The 21,206-nt window shown below is 43.0% G+C and overlaps 1 protein-coding gene across 1 annotated transcript in view; it reads right to left on the bottom strand.

Annotated features, from left to right (window-relative positions):
- Window positions 1-21,206, bottom strand: part of LOC140716172 (uncharacterized) — a 69,965-nt gene that overhangs the window by 13,769 nt on the left and 34,990 nt on the right. Inside the window, exon 3 of the mRNA XM_073028817.1 lies at window positions 19,633-20,881. Within this exon, the coding sequence (XP_072884918.1) occupies window positions 19,633-20,881 (1,249 nt within the window). The remainder of the gene's footprint in view (window positions 1-19,632; window positions 20,882-21,206) is intronic.

Below are 21,206 nucleotides of genomic sequence, written 5' to 3'. Positions count from 1 at the left end.
AAGAGGAATAGTGAACAAGAGAGGAGGGGGAAGGGGAAGTGGAAGGAGAGGGAAAAGTGGAGAGGAAGGGGCGGGTAGAGGAAGACAGGGGAGAGGAAGGAGAGGGGTAGGGGAAGGCAAAGTGGAGAGGAAGGGGAAGGAGGGGGAAGAAAGGGGAAGGGAGAATGGGGAAGGGCAGGGGGAAGGGAAAGTGGAAGGGAATGGGAGGGTGAAGGCAAAGAGGAAAGGGATTGGAGGGGAAAGGGAAGTGGAAGGGGTTGGAAGGGGGAAGGGGATGAGGCAGGGAAGGGGATGGGGCGGGGAGGGGGAAGGGAAAGGTGGCAGGGAAGGGGAGGGGAAGAGGAAGGGGTGGGGATGAGAGGGGGTAGGGGAAGGGGAGGGGAAGGAGGGAGGAGGAAGGGGAGAGGGAGGGGAAAGGGGAAGGGGTAGGGGAGTGGAGGGGAAGGGGGAGGAGGGGGAAGGGTAGAGGAAGAGGAAGGGAGAGGAAGGGCAAGGAAAGGGGTAGGGGATGGAGCGAGGAGGAGGGAGAGGAGGAAGGGGAAGAGGAGGGAGGAGATTGGAGGGGGAGGGGATGGGGAAAGTTGTAGGGAGGGAGACGGGGAGATGTTGGAAAGAGGGTTTTTCTCTTCAACAATGGGCTCTTCAACAGTCACCTTCCAATTTTCTGGAATATCACCAGTGGGTAATGACAAAGAAAATATCTCTGCAAGGATTAAGGTCCACTGTGATTTCTTTCCACGTCTATAAGTTTTGGGGATGCACTCAGTTAGATGCAAGGCATTTGCTCACCTTAATATGCTTCCCAGTTGTGGACATCCTCCTCCCCATCAAATGCATATGATCCAAGACCTTACTGCATATTCCATTATTTCTTTGGCATCCACGACATTCTCTTTGGTAAACAGTGAGAGAAACAGACATCACTAATCTCAGCCAACTCCTGTTGCTCCATACGGACAGTTCTGTTGGCCTTTATAAGGAACTATCTCTCCTTAGTCTTTCCTTTAATGTTCATATTATTGAAAAAGCTGTTGGGTTTATTTCTAACTATTTCATCTCATCATATCCATATCATACCTATTTTTGCCCTCTTGGTTTCCTTCTTAAACCTGGACTTAAGGTCTTTATATTTGTTGAATTATTCATTTTCCCCAGCTGCCTAAACTTGATGTATGATTTTTTTTTCTCTTAAGCATCCTCGTTATCTCTTGTCAGCCAGGGTCCCCTCCACTTGGTGTACTTTCATCCTGAATAATTGGTTCCTTTATCTATTGTGTGAGGAAACATAAATTCTGCCCCATCCAGGCCCTTTGAACTCTGGGTGACCCAGCCAATTCAGGGAAAATTGAAATCTTGCACTCGCACTACCCTGCTATCGTAACAACTCTGTGCTATTTCACAGATACAGTAACTATTCCAGTTTCCACTGATTGTTGAGGGGTCTATATAACCCTGCCAAACGGAACACTCCCTTCTTATTTGTAAGATCTACCCCAATGGTCTTAAGAATGGTCTCTTTAGCACTGCTGTTCTGCCCACGCTGATCAGAAGGCAACCCTTACTTGTTCCTCTCTCAGACCTAAAGCATCAATATCCCAGAACAGTGAGCTGCCAGCCCTGCTCTTCTCTCAAATACTGGTCACAGTATTCCATTCTGTAGAAGCAATCGATGCTCTCAGTTTGCTCACCTTCCTTGTTCAGCTATGTGCATTTTAATAGATGCAACAATAGACAATAGGTGAAGAAGTAGACCATTCGGCCCTTCGAGCCTGCACCGCCATTTTGAGATCATGGCTGATCATCTACTATCAATACCCGGTTCCTGCCTTGTCCCCATATCCCTTGATTCCCCTATCCATAAGATACCGATCTAGCTCCTTCTTGAAAGCATCCAGAGAATTGGCCTCCACTACCTTCCGAGGCAGTGCATTCCAGACCCCCACAACTCTCTGGGAGAAGAAGTTTTTCCTTAACTCTGTCCTAAATGACCTACCCCTTATTCTCAAACCATGCCCTCTGGTACTGGACTCTCCCAGCATCTGGAGCATATTTCCTGCCTCTATCTTGTCCAATCCCTTAATAATCTTATATGTTTCAATCAGATCCCCTCTCAATCTCCTTAATTCCAGCGTGTACAAGCCCAATCTCTCTAACCTCTCTGCGTAAGACAGTCCAGACATCCCAGAAATTAACCTCGTGAATCTACGCTGCACTTCCTCTACAGCCAGGATGTCCTTCCTTAACCCTGGAGACCAAAACTGTACACAATACTCCAGGTGTGGTCTCACCAGGGCTCTGTACAAATGCAAGAGGATTTCCTTGCTCTTGTACTCAATTCCCTTTGTAATAAAGGCCAACATTCCATTAGCCTTCTTCACTGCCTGCTGCACTTGCTCATTCACCTTCAGTGACTGATGAACAAGGACTCCTAGATCTCTTTGTATTTCTCCCTTACCTAACTCTACACTGTTCAAATAATAATCTGCCTTCCTGTTCTTACTCCCAAAGTGAATAACCTCACACTTATTCACATTAATCATCATCTGCCAAGTATCTGCCCACTCACCCAGCCTATCCAAGTCACCGTGAATTCTCCTAACATCCTCATCACATGTCACACTGCCACCCAGCTTAGTGTCATCAGCAAATTTGCTGATGTTATTCTCAATGCCTTCATCTAAATCGTTGACGTAAATTGTAAACAGCTGTGGTCCCAATACCGAGCCCTGTGGCACCCCACTAGTCACCACCTGCCATTCCGAGAAACACCCATTCACCACTACCCTTTGTTTTCTATCTGCCAACCAGTTTTCCATCCATGTCAATGTCTTCCCCCCGATGCCCTGAGCTTTGATTTTACCCACCAATCTCCTATGTGGGACCTTATCAAATGCCTTCTGAAAATCGAGGTACACTACATCCACTGGATCTCCCCCATCTAACTTCCTGGTTACATCCTCGAAAAACTCCAACAGATTAGTCAAGCATGATTTACCCTTGGTAAATCCATGCTGGTTCGGCCCAATCCTATCACTGCTATCTAGATATGCCACTATTTCATCTTTAATAATGGACTCCAGCATCTTCCCCACCACCGATGTCAGGCTGACAGGTCGATAGTTCTCAGTTTTCTCCCTCCCTCCTTTCTTAAAAAGTGGGATAACATTAGCCATTCTCCAATTCTCAGGAACTGATCCTGAATCTAAGGAACATTGGAAAATGATTACTAATGCATCCGCAATTTCCAGGGCCACCTCCTTTAGTACCCTCGGATGCAGACCATCTGGACCTGGGGATTTGTCAGCCTTCAGTCCCATCAGTCTACTCATCACCATTTCCTTCCTAATGTGAATCTGTTTCATTTCCTCTGTTACCCTATGTCCTTGGCCCATCCATACATCTGGGAGATTGCTTGTGTCTTCCTTAGTGAAAACAGATCTAAAGTACTCATTAAATTCTTCTGCCATTTCTCTGTTTCCCATAACAATTTCACCCAATTCATTCTTCAAGGGCCCAACATTGTTCTTAACTATCTTCTTTCTCTTCACATACCTAAAAAAGCTTTTGCTATCTTCCTTTATATTCCTGGCTAGCTTGCATTTGTACCTCATTTTTTCTCCCCGTATTGCCTTTTTAGTTAAGTTCTGTTGTTCCTTAAAAACTTCCCAATCATCTGTCCTCCCACTCACCTTAGCTCTGTCATACTTCCTTTTTTTTAATGCTATGCAATCTCTGACTTCCTTTGTCAACCACTGTGGCCCCTTTCCCCCCTTTGAATCCTTCCTTCTCTGGGGGATGAACTAATTTTGCACGTTTTGCATTATTCCCGAGAATACCTGCCATTGCTGTTCCACTGTCTTTTCTGCTAGGCTATCCATCCAGTCAACTTTGGCCAGCTCCTCCCTCATGGCTCCATAGTTTCCCCTGCTCAACTGCAACACTGACACCTCCGAGCTGCCCTTATCCTTCTCAAATTACAGATAAAAACTTATCATATTATGATCACTACCTCCTAATGGCTCCTTTACTGCAAGATCGCTTATCAAATACTGTTCATTACATAACACTAAATCCAGAATAGTCTTGTCCCTGGTTGGCTCTTATACAAGCTGTTCCACGAATGCATCCCATAGGCACTCTACAAACCCCCTATCCTGTGGTCCAGCACCAAACTGATTCTCCCAGTTCACCTGCATGTTGAAATCCCCCATAACTACTGCAACATTACCTTTGCCACATGCCAATGTTAACTCCCTATTCAACTTGCACCCAATATCCATGCTACTGTTTGGTGGCCTGTAGATAACACCCATTTGGGTCCTTTTACCCTTACTGTTCTTCAGTTCTATCCACACAGACTCTACTTCTCCTGACCCTATGTCCCCCCTTGCAAAGGTCTGAATCTCATTCCTCACCAACAGGGCCACCCCACACCCGCTGCCCACATTTCTGTCCCTAGGATAGCACGTATACCCTTGTACATTCATTTCCCAGGTCTGATCTCCCTGCTCCCAACAACATCATAGTTACCAATTCGCATCTGAGCTTCAAGCTCATCTGCCTTAATTCTGACACTTTTGTAGAATTTTTAGCCAATTTCTCCTCTCTCTGTTTGAATCGCTGCCTATTGTGCTTAACCCAGCTCCCCGAACTCCCATCGGGCTATACGCCCCTAGAATTTTGTTGTCCTTCCTAAATTTACTTATTCTTTCAACACATTTAACTTCATGTTCCGTCAGACCATCCCTCTGTACATGTGTCCTCCTTATCACTTGTTCCGCCTCACCTTTCTCTACTACACACTTAATATTCTGGAACCGTGTAGTCCCCACCTGTCCTTTATTCTTCCTCTCGCTATCCTCTCTCACATTCTGGATCCCCGCCCCCTGCAAATTTAGTTTAAACCCCCCCCCCCCCCAAGAATTACTAGCAAACTTCCCTGCAAGAATGTTAGTACTGCTCCAGTTCAGGTGTAAACCGTCCCTTCGGAACAGATCCCACCTTCCCTGGAACAAAGCCCAATTATCTAAAAACCTGAAGCCCTCCCTCCTGCACCATCCTCTCAGCCACGTATTAATTTTTATAATCTTTCTGTTCCTTGCCTCACTCGCACGTGGCACAGGTAGCAATCTTGTGATTGTTACCCTGGAGGTCCTGCTCTTCAGCTTCGCACCTAACTCCCTGAACTCCCTACACAGGACCCCCTCACTCATCCTACCCACGTCATTGGTCCCTACATGGACCACAACATCTGGATTCTTGCCCTCCCTCTCGAGAATAACTTGCACCCAATCTGAGATGTCTCGGACCCCGGCACCAGGGAAGCAACATACCATCCGAGACTCCCGATCTTCCCCACAAAATCTCCTATCCGCCCCCCAGACTATAGAATCCCCTATCAATATTATGATCCAATAAGCTGAATCCTTGTCCCCTGCATCAGTTCTTCAGAGCATGATTAGTTGCCAAATCTGTAAAACTGGTGACATCTGGTGAGGTCATGTGCTTAGAAATAAGATGGGATTGTACCCCTCTAAAGTGGAATTATAGTAAGTGGGAATTAAAAAAGTTAATAGCCAAGAACATTGCAGGTAGCTGTAGAAATAATAGGGTTGTGATACCAGGTGACTTTAACTCTTTCTAAAGTTAATTGGACTGCCATTGTGCTAAAGGATTGGATAGAGCACAGTGTGGCCAGGAAAGATTTCTCAAGTAGTAAATGTATGACCCTACTAGTTGTAATACGTATAGTTAAGGAAAATGTTAGGTCTGCTCTATAATTTAAAGTCTTAACTTGGTGCAAGGTTAATTTTGATGGTATTCAACAGGAACAAAGGATGATTGGTAAAGTCACGCAGAAGGTTTATTAACAGTGAAGGTGTTGACAACACAATCTCCATCTCCTGAGAAAGTAGGCAAAGAATGGAGGATAGAATTTAGCCCAGATAAGTGCAAAGTAAATATTTTGGGAAATGTGTGCAGGGTAGGACAAATACAGTAAATGATAGGTCCCTGTGGAGTGTTGTTGAACAGAGAGACAGGTACATATGCACAGTTGAGCAGAAATTTAGACGGTAGAAAACGATTACAGGCTCAGTACAGGCAAATGGGACCAGCTAATGTAGACAACTTGGTCAGCATGGACGAGGAGGGTCAATGAGTCAGTTTCTATGTTCCGCGGTTGAAGACGCAGGATGAGGGTAAATGGACGTGGAGTTGAGGGATTGTCAGGGGAAGAAGTGCAAAGGTGATGAGATTAAGAGGGTGGTTATGCACCGGTGGAAATTGGAGGATGGATTCAAGGGTTCGCTAAGGGAGCACTGGATCATTGAACTGAGAGCTGATGGTGGGAGATGTGCCTGGGGCGAGGGTATTTGTGATACTACATGGGGTGCTGATGCTGGGATGGTGGTTGCAGAGGGGTCGTTGGGATAATGCTAGAGTTGTTGCTAGGGGTATGTGAGGTTTTGGAGGCGTGGTGGGATGTGGAGATGAGAATGAGCCGCTGGTGTTGCGGCTGTCCACAGGGTGGCAGTGACCGGATAAGCAGTAAGCGGTGCTGGGAGATGCTAATGGAGGCGTTCATAGGATGGAATGGTCGGTTCGTTGGGATGTAACCGGGAGGAGGTGATTAAGGACCGCGACGTAAACTCACCTCCGCTCCGCTTCGTGCCGGACAATCGGAGGCAGGACATCCGTTTCTCAAAGCCGCGCTCCGTCTGGCCGACATTAGGTCCACCTACGTACATTCTAACCAATCAAACCATAGCACAAGGTGGAATCATCCGTCAATCAACAGCGGGAAAGCGTGAGAATGGAAGAAAACAACGGCGCCGAGGGGAATGAAAAGAACAGAAAGAGAAATCGATTTGGGAGACTCAGATAAATCATGTGGGGTGGGGTGGAAGAGAGATTTAAAAAAATCAGTAAGTGGAGACTGTGAATTGGGCAGAAATGATTTGGAAAGGGAAACGAGGTTTGGCAAGGAGAGGAATGTAGCAACACCGGGAAGGATGAAAGTGGGGAAAAAGTAGACGGTAGTGAAGAAAGTTCAGAAAGTGAGGGAGTGATGCACAGTCAAAGAGGTGGAGAAAAGGAGAGAAAGACGAGTGTGAGAGGGAGAAGACACAAAAAGGGTAGAGTGAGTGAAGAAGGGAGACAAAGGCGGGAGCAACAGCGGAACGGGGCAATAGAGTGAAGGTGAAAAATACCTAAGAGTAATTGCGGAACAGGAAATTCAAGAAAAGAATGAAAAACGAGGAATTGCAAATGAACATCAATGGCTGGAAAATATTGCCAATTATTAATAGATAAAATGGTTGAAAGCGTAACATAATTTCAGAATCATATTACTGTATGTATACTTTGTTTTGCGGGACCCAAATTAGGCAATTAGCTTGGCTCTAAAAAAAAGAGTTATGTTTAAGTAGATCATGATGTATTAAAGATGCAACGAGCAAGTCAGATAGAAATTCAGACTTGGATTTCTGAGAATAGGTTACCGAACCAAGTAGGGGCCAAAAGTAGGCAGTACATTAGTATGACTGGGGGTAAGTTAAAGTATGTTTAGTTGAAGGCCACTGACATTTACAATCTATATCAATTTTATTGAAGAGAGCAATTGTAATTGCATAAGTCAATTGACCCTCAAAGTTGTGTTGAACTAATTAAACCAGTAAATAAACGCTGAAAAAAAAACTCATCCCTTCAGCCAACTCAAGGTGCATATCCCTCATTCTCTGCTCATTCATGTGACCAAGAAACATTTAAACACTTCTATTACATTTGCCTCCACTAACACCCACGTTCCAGATAACTACAATCCTCTATGTAAACTAAAACATGCCCTGCTCATCTCTTGAAAATTATCCACCTCACTTGAAATACAAGCTCAATTGTGTTCAGCATGTCAACGCTGGGAAAAAAGATACTGTCCATCAGCACTACGCCTTTCATCATCTTATAAACATCCATCACATCTGCTCTTGGCCTCTGTGGCTCCAGAGAAAGCAACCCAAGTTGGCCAGCCCTGCCTTGTAGCGCTTGACCTACAATGCAGGTAGTGTCTTTCTAAAGTTCATAATACTCTTCTGTACTCTCTCCAAAACTCTTATATCCTTCTTATAATGGGACGACCCAAACTGAATACAATACTCTATTATCCTGACCAGAATTTGATGAAGTAAAAACAGGACCTCCTGATTCTTGAGTTCAGTCAGTGTCTTAGCTACATCTTCTTTACACTCTATGAATTAGTGCAGCTACTTCCTGGGAGCTAACAACTTGGACCCCAAGATCCCTTTGTACATCAACACAGTTAAAAGTCTGCATACCATTGCCTTACATTTGATCTCTTACACACATCACATGTTACTAGTTTAAACTCCACCTGTCATTTCCTCATTTATATCTGGAACTGATATACATCACAATATCCTTTGGCAATCTGGTACACTATCCAAAGCATCACCAAGCTTTGCAAACTTACTAACCCATTCGTCCTAGCCATCCATGTCATTTGTATCAATTATTTAGATGAGACTATTCCAGACATGGTATGTTAGTTTAAAGGTGACACTAAAATAGTTGGGATCAGTGCCAGTGAAGATGGCTATCATGAGCTTAGAATGTGACAGAGCTAATGCAGATAAATAGAACTAGTATAGTTTTGGGTACAATGGTTAATATGGACAGGGTGGGCCAAGAGGCCTGTACCTGTGTTGTCTGAATCTCAGTCCATAAATGCCTTCCTCCACAAACAGCCTACCATTTTGGTCTATCCTGTCTACTCATACCCCAGTCATCCATTTGCTCCTTACATATTGGAAATGCATTCTCTGAATTGTTTGACTTTACAAGCAAATATTTCTAGCACCCTTTTTGCCTTCCAATTTCCCCATAAAATTTTCTCTTCTGCATTTTCTGATGATTTTTGCTTTTGTCATTTACAGTTCAATTTTATTTGCCTTTTCCTACCCTCTGCACATAATGCTGGCAAGTGGCTCTAGGTTTGGTAGTCCTACCCTTTTTCTAATTAGCCTCTATAGATGTGCGATGGAGAGTATATTGACTGGCTGTATCACAGCCTGGTATAGAGGCACCAATGCCCTTGAACATAAAATCCTACAGAAAGTAGAGGATATGACATAGTTTATTATGAGTAAAGCCCTCTCCACCATTGAGCACATCTTTACTGAGTGTTGTTGCAGAAAAGCAGCATCCATCATCAGGAACCCCAAACCCCCAACCACCCAGTCATGCTCTTTTCTCACTGCTGCCACCAGGAAGAAGGTATTGGTGCCTCAGGACTTACACCACCAGGTTCAGGAACAGTCATTACACCTTGACGAAAGGCTCTTGTACCAGAGGGGATAACTTCACTCAATTTCACTTGCCCCATCACGTAACTGTTCCCTCAACCTATGGACTCACTTCCAAGAACTCTTCCTCTCATTTAATTAATATTTTATTGCAATTTGGGAACGCAAATCAGGCTAGAACTTTCACAGTGAATAGGAATATCCTGGGTAATGTTATGGAATAGAGGGACCAAGGAGAAAAGACATGGTTCCTGAAAGTAGCACCACAGGTAGGCAGGTGATGAAGAATGCTTTTGCAAGCTGGCCTTCATCAGTCAGGACACTAAGTTTAGTTATTTAAATGTAATGTTGCAAATGTATAAACTCTTAGTGAGGCCACACTTAGAATATTGGATTCTGTTTTCATCACATTTCTAAAGAAAAGGTGCCATTAAACTGGAAAGGATGCAGAGGAAATTTACAAGGATGCTGTAAAGACTTGAAGGCCTGAATTCTGGAAAGAGGTTGAGTAGGTTGTGATGTTTTCCACTGAAGAGTAGGTTAATAAGGGGTGATCCTCTGAGGTGTATAAAATTATGAGAGGTATTTTTACCCTGCATTCCCTTCTCATTACTCTATGAAAGCTGTACTTTAAATACAAATATAAGTACTTTTGTCAAATCACTCCTCAATCTAGTAAAACTGGCCTTCAGATTTGAACCTTTGTTTCTTTATACTTTTTCTATTACTGTTCTGTCCAAAAATGGTGACAAATACCACACAATGCTCCCTCATTAATATTCTTCCCAGCCTCTCTCAAACTAAATCAAAACTTACCCGAATCTTCCGGTTGGGCTTTCCACATATTGGCTATAAGCATTCTCAATATATTTTAGAAATTCTCTGCCCTTCATATATTTATATGACCGTATGATAATGATAATATATACTAAATAATATACTGCATAATGATTGAAATATGCTATTACTGTCCCCATGCTTTTCAACTTGCCAGATATTTGCTTACAAATTTGGTAGTTCAATCTTGCTCAGACTGTTTGGATAATGTGATAGAGTCTTTCATACATACCTTAAATACAGGTCCACTGGACTGATTCTTGTGATCAAGTTTAGTTGGTTGTGGTGGGGGATGTGAAGAAATTGAGTTGTCTTATGAGAAAAATGTTGAAAGTTTTTCTGTATTTTACTCTTTTTTATAGGATGCGGGTATCATTACTATCACTTAGGTTTATTGCCCTTGAAGGGGTAAAACTGAGCTGCTTGAACAGTTATCATTTGTTAGGTCTCCTCTCAGTTATTGGGTGCAATGTTCTGAAATTTATACCACATGATAGTGAAAAAAAGGATACGCTTTTACATGGAATGGTGCTACTTGAATGAGGACCACAAGATGGCAGTACTGCGATGAGCCTGATTTTCTTGTCCAAGTTGATAGGTGTCCATGTTAACTTCGTAGTCCTACCCTTCTGATGGAAAAAATTTACCCTGCATCCCCCAAGACTCCTTTGTTGCCTCTCATTACTCTTAAAGTTGTACTTTAAATACAGTTGTTTCCAGTCTCCTTTTGTCAAATCACTTCTCAGTCCTGTAAAACTGCATTTGATGATACTAACATATCATCTGTTCTCACAGCTGTCTTTGTAGTTTCACCCAATTTTGAGAGCCAATCCCACTTCCTTTTATATCCTGCAATCTCTTTTAAAAATCTTGCTGATCTCCACAATCTCCATCAGCACAGGCGCACCACAATGCTGTGTTTAGCCCCCAAGCTCAACCCGCTTTACACTTCTGACTGTGGCTAACCACAGCTCCATAGCCATATTTAAATTTGCTGTCAACACCACAGTTGTAAGCCAGATCAAAAGTGGTGAAGCATTAGCATTTAGGAAGAAGATTGAAAATCTGCTGAGTGGCGCCAAAACAATAGACTCTTTACTGAATGTCAGCAAGACCAAGGAGCTGATTATTGACTCTTTACACAGAGAGTGGCGAGTATGTGGAATACACAGCCAGGAATGGTGGTAGAGGGCATTTATTAAGTGTTTAGGCATACTGACAAAAAAATGGAAGGCAAGTTCAGAATAACAGTCAATGTTTTGGGCTAAGAGCATTCATTAGTCCTGTGTTCCTTCAGCATTTTGTACGTGTTACTCTGGATTTCCAGTATCTGCAGAATCTCATGGGGCTTTCAGGAGGTAGGGCTAGAATAGATCTTAGAATAGGTTAAAAGTTTGGGCTGAAGGGTCTGTATCCACAAAGATACTGGCTTTTGTTTTGTTTAGATCCTGTCCAGATCGTTTCTTCCCCTGATCTTTCTTAATGTCTCAGAGATCCTGAGAATTGCAGCTGAGGTACAACTACTAAAATTTGGTGCTCAAATAAGTGTTCATGCCATTGTATATCTAATTATATAAACTCTGCTGCATAAACTTTACTCCACAGGGTATACTGTTCATGGTAAAGTATGGAGATCGTCATACAACTGCAGAGACCTTTGAAATCACTTCTAAAGCATTATGAACAGATCCGACTTTATTTGAGAAAGGATATACACACTTTCAAGTGCAGTTCTACTGGAATAATTCTTGTAACTAGATTTGGTTAGTTAGTTGAAGGGGGTTAGTAAAGAAAAAGATTTGTCTAGTGAATTTTTATTGTACTCTTTTTATATGATAAGGGTATCACCATTATCACCGATATTTATTGCTGGCCTTTTATTTCCATTGGAGCCACTAGATCAGTTGCCATTTGTTAACTCTCCTACCAGGTTTTTAGTGACAATGTTCCAAAATTTATACCATGTGATGATTAAAAAAAATAAAGCATTTTCATATGGAATGGTGCTTGACTTGGATGAGAACTTCAAGACAGTGGTTCTGCTTCCCTTCTCCATATTGATAGGCATCACAGATTTGGAAGATAAGGCCAATAAAGCCTAGAATCACAAATATCCAACCGGAAAGTAATTTCAGACAGATGCGATCAAAATTTTCTCTGTTGGGGATATCTAGAGTAAGGGAGCATTGTTTCTGAATAAGTAATCTCATATTTAAGAATAAAATGAAAAATTTATTCTGAGAAAATTGTTAACCTTTAAAATTCTCTATCTAAGACAGCTATGGAGGCAAAGTTAATTACATTCAAGAATGTGCTATTGCAGATCAGGGGTTCTCATCCTTTTTTATGCCATGGATCGCTTAGCCGGCTGGTAGTGGCATCAGCACCGGATTTGAACTAAAAGGTCCTGAGTTCAAATCCAGCCGGCTCCTTGAACGCTTTCCATCTGTGCTGGGTTGAGTGTTGAGCTAGCAACTGGGCCTCAAAAAGAGGAGTGAAATGCTATGGAAATGGCAAAAATGCTGCCCAAAATGCCACAAAGCGCAAAAAGATATGATAACTATCCCTACCATTAACCAAGGTGTTCATAGACCTAGGTAGGGAACCCCTGCACTAGACAATTAAAGGTGTAGTGAAACAAATAGGGAAACAGTTGAGAAGGTGAGGGGAAGATTTGAGAAGAGTTGAGACTTGCACCAAAGAGTCAAAGTGCACTCTAGAAAATACTTAGAATAGGTTTGCATCTCGTTATTCCTGTTTTTCTGTGCTGCTTGTTAATTCATTAAAGCATAACACTGACCGATCAGTAGTTCTTTTAGTTCAAGTTTAGCAATGTTGCTACACATTCATCTTTCCCAATTTTCTTTATGTCTAAAATAAGGGGGGATCTCATTGAAACCTTTTGAATTTTTAAAGGCCTGGACAGAGTAGATGTGGAAAGATGTTTCCCATGGTGGGGGAGTCTAGGTCAAGGGGGCACAACCTCAGGATGGAGGGCCATCCATTTAAAACAGAGATGCGAAGTAATTAACATCAAATGTTACAGGAAGAAGGCTAGGGAGTGGGGCTGAGGAGGGGAAAAAAGGATCAGCCATGATTGAATGGTGGAGCAGACTCCATGGGCCAAATTACCTAATTCTGCTCCTCTCATATGGTCTTAACACATTCCCCAACATTCCAATCTGATGCCTCCCTTCACAGGTTCCAAACATCCCAATCTAATCTCCTTAATCTGTTCCCCAATGTCCCATCTACCCTTACCTATTTCCTAATGTCCCAATCTGATCTCCCCTTTACCCGTTCCCCAACATCCTGATCAAATCCCCCTTAACTTGTTTCCCAATGTCCCAACCTAATCCCCATTAAGCTGTTCCCCAAATGTCCTGATCAAATTCTCCTTAAACGGTTCCTCAAAGTCCCGATCTGATCCACCTCAACCCATTGCCCAATGTCCCGATCTGAACCCTTCAAGTTTCCCAATGTGCAATTTCATCCCCTTTACTGATACTCCAACTTTCCAATCTGATCCCTCTTAACCCATTCCCAACGACCCAATTCTTTTCTCAAGTCATTACCCAAGGTCCCGACCTGATTCCTTTAATCTGTTCTCCACCAATCACATGTCCCCTTTACACATTCCCCAAGATCACAAACTGATCTCCTTAACCCTTTCCCCAAAGTCCCGTGATCCCCTTAACCCCTTCACAATGTCCCAATCTGATCAGCCATAACCTGTTCCCAATGTTCCAATCTGATCCCCCCTTAACCCTTCTCTCAACACCCCAATCTGATCCCCCTTAACCCGATCCCCAGCATCCCAATCTGATCCGCCCTCACCCGTTTCCCAAAGTCCCAATCTGATCCTTAACCCTTTCCCCAATGTCCCAATTGATTCCCCCATAACCTGATCTGATACTCCTAACACCCAACATACAGTTCTGATTTCCAAGAACCAGTTCAGCAAAGTCTAGATCCTTTCTCCCCTTGAATTGTACCCCAGTGGACAGAACTGATCCCCTTAACTTAACAATGTCCCAAACTGATATCCCCTTAACCCATTCCACAAGGTCCCAATCTGATCCCTCTTAGCCTGTTCCCCAAAGTCTCAATCTGATCCCTCTCAACCAGTTACCCAACTTCCCAAACTGATTTCCCTTTAATCCATTCCCAACGTCTTGGTTAGATTCTACTTAATCTGTTCCCCATTGTCCTGATCTGATCTCCCTTAACCGGTTCACCGAGACCCCGCTCTGATCCCGAGCCTTTTCCCCAACATCGCAATTCCCCTGAATCCTTTCCCCAACGTCCCAATCTGATTCCTCTTAATCAGTTCCCAATGTCCCAATCTGATCCCTTTAACCCGTTCCCCAAAGTCCCAATCTGATCCTCCTTAAAGCATTACCCAATGTGCCAGCCTGATCTCCCTTAAACCATTCCCCAACACACCCATATGATCCTTCTTAACCTGTTCCACAACGTCCTAATCTGATCTCCCCTTAACCTGTTCCCCAACATCCTGATCAGATCCCCCCATCACCCGTTCCCCAGTCTCAATCTGATCCTCCTTAATGCATTAATCAATGTGCCAGCCTGATCTCCCCTTAGTCCCCTCCCCAATGTCCAAGATCCTCCTTCACCCATTCCTCAACGTCCCAAACTGATACCCTTTAACCCATCCCTTACATCCTGATCAGATCTCTCCTTAATCCATTCCGCAATGTCGCAATCAGATGCCCCTTAATCTGTTCCTCAACATCCCGATCTGATCCACCCTCATCCGTCCCCTACGTCACAATCTGATCTCCCTTTAATCCATTCCCCAATGTCCCGATCTGATCTCCTCTTAACCCTTTTTAAAAGCTTTTTTCAAGTTTGTAAAATAATAAGAGGTGAGAGTGGATATACGACTGCTACAAAATAAGGCTGGAGAAATAATAACAGGGGACAAAGAGATGGCATACAAGCTAAATGAATATTTAGCATCAGCCGTCACTGTGTAAGACACTAGCAGTGTGCCAGATGTTGAAGGCTGCGAGGGAAGAGAAGTGAGTGCAGTTACTATTACAAGGGAGAAGGTACTCAAGAAGCAGAAGACCCAAGGGTACTTAAGTCACCTGAACCAGATGAACTACACCCTCGGGTTCTGAAAGAGGTAGCGGTAGATTGCGGAGACATTATTAATAATCCTTCAAAAATCACTGGCCGCTGGCATGGTGCCAGAGGACAGGAAAATTGCAATGTCACTCCACTCTTAAGAAAGGAGGAAGGCAGCAGCAAGGAAATTATAGATCAGTGTTTGTGAAGATGTTGGAGTTAATTGTTAAGGATGAGGTTCTGGAGCACTTGGTGACACAGGACAAGATAATACAAAGTCCACATGGTTTACTTAAAGTAAAATCCTGCCTGAGGAGATTACAAGTAGGATAGGTAAAAGGGATGCAGTAGATGTTGTATATTTGGACTTTCTGAAGGCCTCTGACAAGATTCCATACATCAGGCAGCTTACCAAGAGCCCATGGTACTACAGGAGTGTTTCTGCCATGGTTAAGAGCATTGGCTGTCTGGTAGGAGGCAGCAGGTGGAAATAAAAGATCCTTTTCTGGTTGGCTTGCAGTGACTAGTGGTGTTCTGCAGGGGCTGATTGGGGCGGCTTCTTTTTATGCTGTATATCAATGAATTAGATGTTGGAATAGATGGCTTTGTTGCCAAGTTTGCAGATGATATGAAGATTGGTAGAGGGGCAGGTAGTGTTGAGGAAACAGGTAGGCTGCAGAAGGACTTACACAGATTAGGAGAATGTGCAAGGAAGTGTCAAATGAAATACAATGTTGGAAAATGCACAGTCATGCATTTTGGTAGTAGAAATAAATGTGCAGCCGACTTTCTAGATGGGGAGGAAATACAAATATCTGAGAGGCAAAGGGACTTGGGAGTCCTTGGGCAGAACACCCTAAACGTTAACTTGCAGGTACAGTCGGTGGTGAGGATGGCAAATGCAACGTTAGCATTCATTTCAAGAGGTCCAGAACATAAGAGTAGAGATGTGATGCTGAGGGTTTATAAGACACTGGTGAGGCATTTAAAACATAGATGTGGAGGAATTTCTACTAGCAAAGGGATGGAGAATTTGTGGAATTTAATAACACAGGCACCTTTGGAGGCCAGGTCAGACAGAGTTAGACAGATGCTTGATTGGTCACAGCATCAAAGGTTACAGGGAGAAGGCCAGGGAGTGGGGCTGAGGAGGGGAAAAAAGGATCTGTCATGATTGAATGGCGGAGCACACTCGATGGGGTAAATGGCCTAATTCTGCCCCTATATCTTACGGTCTTATGATACTTGATAAGAATTATGTCCATCCTGTTACACTTAGTATATTGTGTCCTAAGCTTAATCTATGGTCTACTTTGCTTGGTTTCTATTTTACCAAATACCTGTGCATGGAGCCATGCTTTGGGCAATAGTTTTCAACTTTCCTTACATACCCTGGATAGCACATGAAATTGTGCTGAGATGCATTAGCCATATTTTATAATTGCGTTCTTAACCTACTTCAGTTCCTCATCTTCTTAAGCTGTTGCCTTCTCCTTGGTGTCTTGGTCTGTACTGTGACAGTGCATCGCAATTCTAGATCCTGCAGGGCTTCTTGTGTTGAACAGACTGGAATTCTTACACCCAACTTGATGACAATATCACATATTCCTCTATCTGCATTGCTCTGATTATTGATCTGTTGTGTTCAATGAAGTACTTAGAATTGTAAACCACTCACTCCTACCATTGAGTTTGGATACAAACTTATAATAATGAAATTGAAGATCTTTTCCACACAAAAAATACTACTGAGTATGTGTTCCCTCCCTGTAAACCAATGTGGACAGTTTGCTATCTTTCTCCAAACAGCTTTTTCTTCGTTCCCATCCTTACAGCGCCATGCAGTGTCTCAATTCTCTCTGTCGATTTCATATCATGTCCTCCAACAAATCAGGTGAGCTGAGTAACACAAATTGTAGAAGTTTTAACACCAAAATTAAATCAACTTGGTTTATTGAATAGACAAAGTACAAGCATTCTATATGCCTATATACTTACAAACAGGAGCATGTAAACTTCAATGTCGAGCGAGCTGTCAGCATTGAATACAAAACTACTGAAAACAGTTCATATTTACAAATAGTTTCAATGCAATGTTAGGTGGCATGGTCTGAACATGCCAATCCCAAGATTATTGTCATGTGATCCTTTTGTTACTGCACCAGGTGGCAGCAAGGTACAGCATAAACGACAGCATCACTAGAAAGTAATAGATTTCATGTCTTACCAGTAGACAAGAAGAAACTTGCACAATAATAAACATTCACACTTTTTCCAGGCACACTGCTCCCATACTAGGCTGTTATTTTTAACATTGATCCTTCTTTAACTGCATTAAACCGATGACTCCTTTGAGCTTTCACCTAATCTACATTGTGTTACCCTGTGACACAAATACATTCATAACACAGATGTTAGTACTGATATGTGTACTGGCCAGCTTTCACATGAGTAATGGCCCATATTAGTTTCCACATTGCCTCCTTTACAGTAGTAACTTCTCCACAATACCCTTTACCACTGATAAGCTGCATATATTATACACTGCCCTGCAGTCTCTGACCCTCCATTTCTCTTGTTGTTACCTCTGTTTTACTTCAGAGACAGAGGACCAGACAATTCCGAAAAAAAAAATATTGGTTTATTTGCTTTATACCCAATATGTGAATCTCCAGCCCAGTTATACGGGTTTGTGCCTCAGCCAAAACTATTCCCAAATTCCAGAATGAAAATTGTTTAGTCCAACAGTAAACACTAGCTACTAGAGTTGAGACAGTTTCAGGCAATGGAGGCCACAATTACCTCAAGCCATTGCATGTTTTCACCTCTTATTTCATTTGGGTGGTTTGTTCAGTGTGTCAGTTATTCCACCTGAAAGAATCCTAAACCCTGCCTTACTAAAAATATTTTAAATCCTGTAAATCTATGTCCTAGATTCCATTTAAAGTAACAGTCAATTTAGAGCCTCTATTCCTTCCTAATTGATAAACAGCAATAAGGACACATTGGAAACACCATATCCCAAACTGATTTCCTTACAGCTCAACCACCTGACAGTACGGCAGCACTGAACTCTTGATCATGTTTTAAACTAATCACAACACTAAAGGTGTGGTATGACAAGATCACTCACTTGTCCTACATCTTACAGGTATCTGTTCTACATATGTTGGTCAAATTTGAGTTTAATTTTTAGTCTTTCATCTGTACCATTATTTTCTGCAATCTTCCAAAACATCTACATTCCTGAGTTACTTGTCTTCGTCAAATCCCTCCACCTCAGAACTCTACTTACATAGTTATCTATGTTCTGCAGCCTACACCTACGGCCATTTCTCACCTGGCGTCTTGAAGTTCACTGATCATCACATCTGTAATTCCAAATTGTTGCACTGACATTTTGAATCCAAGTCATCAATGGAAATTAGCAATAACAATCGTTCCAATTTGAAGCCCTTGTAGAATCCATTTAGAACTTCTCACAACGTGACAACTCCTCCAATCAGTCAGATTCTTATCCAGCCTTGAAAATCCCAGTTTTGTTCTTTACATAATGCCTTTGACAAAAACCTGGAAGTCAAGGTACACTGTTTGTACAGATATCAGAATCACTTCCTTGAATAAATTGCATCAGGAACTTAAGAAATTTGCATTTCTATTGTGCCAATAATGGAGGAAAACCGTCCTGATGTGCCTCAAAGAGGTGCATGCAAGAACAAAAATAGGATCAACCTCATGTGAACTCATTCACTGGGTTTTTTTGTTTTTACCCACAATGTATTACAAAAAGGCCATTTGGTCTGGCTGATGTTTATATTCCACGAGGTGCCTCACCATTTAATAACATTTGCCTGTTCTTCCCATTTTTCCTTCTATTCACATTTTTTTGGTGTGGATTCAGTCTCAATTGTATTCACATTATGCAGTCAGAAAAGATTTCCTTTCTCCCATTTATTATTGACTTCCACTGGCTTCCCAAACCAAAACATTTCAAATCCTCAGTGCTAGCTACACCTCCAGTCCAACTTTCCTACAGATGCCCCATTCCCGATTCTGCCCTCTTATGGTTGCCACCTTCCTCTGCTTCATGACTGGGGCCTGCTCTTTACACATGTGGGTCCTACATTTGAGAATTCTCTTTCCTAAACAAAACCCTTCTCAAAACATGTGTCCCTATTCAGGCCTTCTACTCTCTCTTTCTCCTAATTATTCAGTACTTGTTAACTATAAGGACCTTGGGATCTTTGATTAAACATCAGAGGCACTGCAGAAATACAACTTGTTGAATCTGAACAAGAAAGCTGCATTCATATGGCGACTTTCAGCACCTCTGGGTTCTTAGAAAATGTTGACTCCATTCTGATAATTAATGAAGTTATACCTGGAACTGAAGGAAGACCAATGGTTCTGTGTTTGCCTGTGCCTGATTGTTCGCTGTACACTGATGCGTCAGCAAGTCAGCCCACTGGGTGAAGTCCTTGCCACATGTGGAGCAGATAAAAGGCCTCTCCCCACTGTGAAGTCGTTGATGCCTTAGAAGATGGGAGGACTGAGTAAATTCTTTCCCACATATAGAACAGCTGAATGGTCTCTCCCCAGTGTGAACTCGCTGGTGAGTAAGCAAATGAGACAACTGCCTGAACCTCTTCCCACAGAGGGTACAACCACATGGCCTTTCGTCAGTGTGAATACGTTGATGTTTCATAAGTTCTTCAGAGCCTTTAAATGTCTTTCCACACTCAGAGCATTTAAAGGGTCGGTCATCAGTGTGAACCCGCCTGTGTGTCACCAGGTGCGAGGACCGAGTGAACCCTTTCCCGCACACAGAGCAGGTGAAAGGCCTCTCCCCAGTGTGAATGCGCTGGTGAGTCAGTAGATGTGAGGACCGAGTGAATCCCTTCCCACACATGGAGCAGGTGAATGGCCTCTCCCCAGTGTGAATACGCTGGTGGGTAAGTAAACTGGATGCTTGAGTGAATTCCTTCCCACACAGAGAGCAATTGAATGGCCTCTCCCCTGTGTGAGTGCGCTGGTGTATCTGCAGGTTGGATGAACCGGTGAATCCCTTTCCACACACTGAACAGGTGAATGGTCTTTCCCCAGAGTGAATGCGCTGGTGAGTCAGAAGGTTGGAAGTCTGAGTGAACCTCTTTCCACACACTGAGCAGCTGAAGGGCCTTTCCCCTGTGTGACTGCGCCAGTGAGTCTCCAGCTTGGATGGGTAACTGAACCCCTTCCCACAGACGCCACATTTATAGGGCTGCTCTCCTGTGTCATTGCACTTGTGCATCATCAAGCTGTCTGACCCACTGAAGGTCCGATCACATATAGAGCACGTGTACGGTTTTTCGTGGCTGTGAATGTTGCAGTGATTTCTCAGGCTATGTAACTGATTAAAACTCTTCCCACAGTCAGAGCACTGGAACACTCTTCCTCTAGTGTGTGTGTCTCGGTGCTTTTCCATCCATACTAATGTTTTAAATCGCTTCCCACATACAGAGCAGACAAACATTTCTCCTTCCGTGTTCAATGGACGATGACATTCTTGTCCTGAAGAATCAAGCGACTCAGGTGGATCTTGATGCGATGATTCATTGGAGTCTCCTGTCTGGAAATTCTCTTCCAATGTCCTATGAAAAGATTTTCCAAATCATGTCAGTAAGTACAGGACAAAAATTAAAAACAGTCTATCTATTTTTGTTCTGAGACCTATTCCACCCTGAGAGATGAACAAGAAAATTCTTATTTATTGCTGAGATACCAATGAGTTTTCTCCTGGCTTTTCCCTTCCTTATAGTTCTAACTTTAGCTGAGTTCCATTCCACTCTCGTTTCCTTCCAACAGGAAGTGGCAGAACTGCTCAATATTTTGTCCTCTGCTGGGAAAATAGACCTAATGAGAAGGTACTGGATTCTTGCCATGCAAAGATATGGTTGAACCCTATCTGGAGACATG

Source organism: Hemitrygon akajei, chromosome 25 (genome assembly GCF_048418815.1).
Source record: "Hemitrygon akajei chromosome 25, sHemAka1.3, whole genome shotgun sequence".
Taxonomy (NCBI): domain Eukaryota; kingdom Metazoa; phylum Chordata; class Chondrichthyes; order Myliobatiformes; family Dasyatidae; genus Hemitrygon; species Hemitrygon akajei.
The sequence above is the reverse complement of the archived record's forward strand: the minus strand, read 5'-3'. Positions and strand labels throughout refer to the sequence as shown.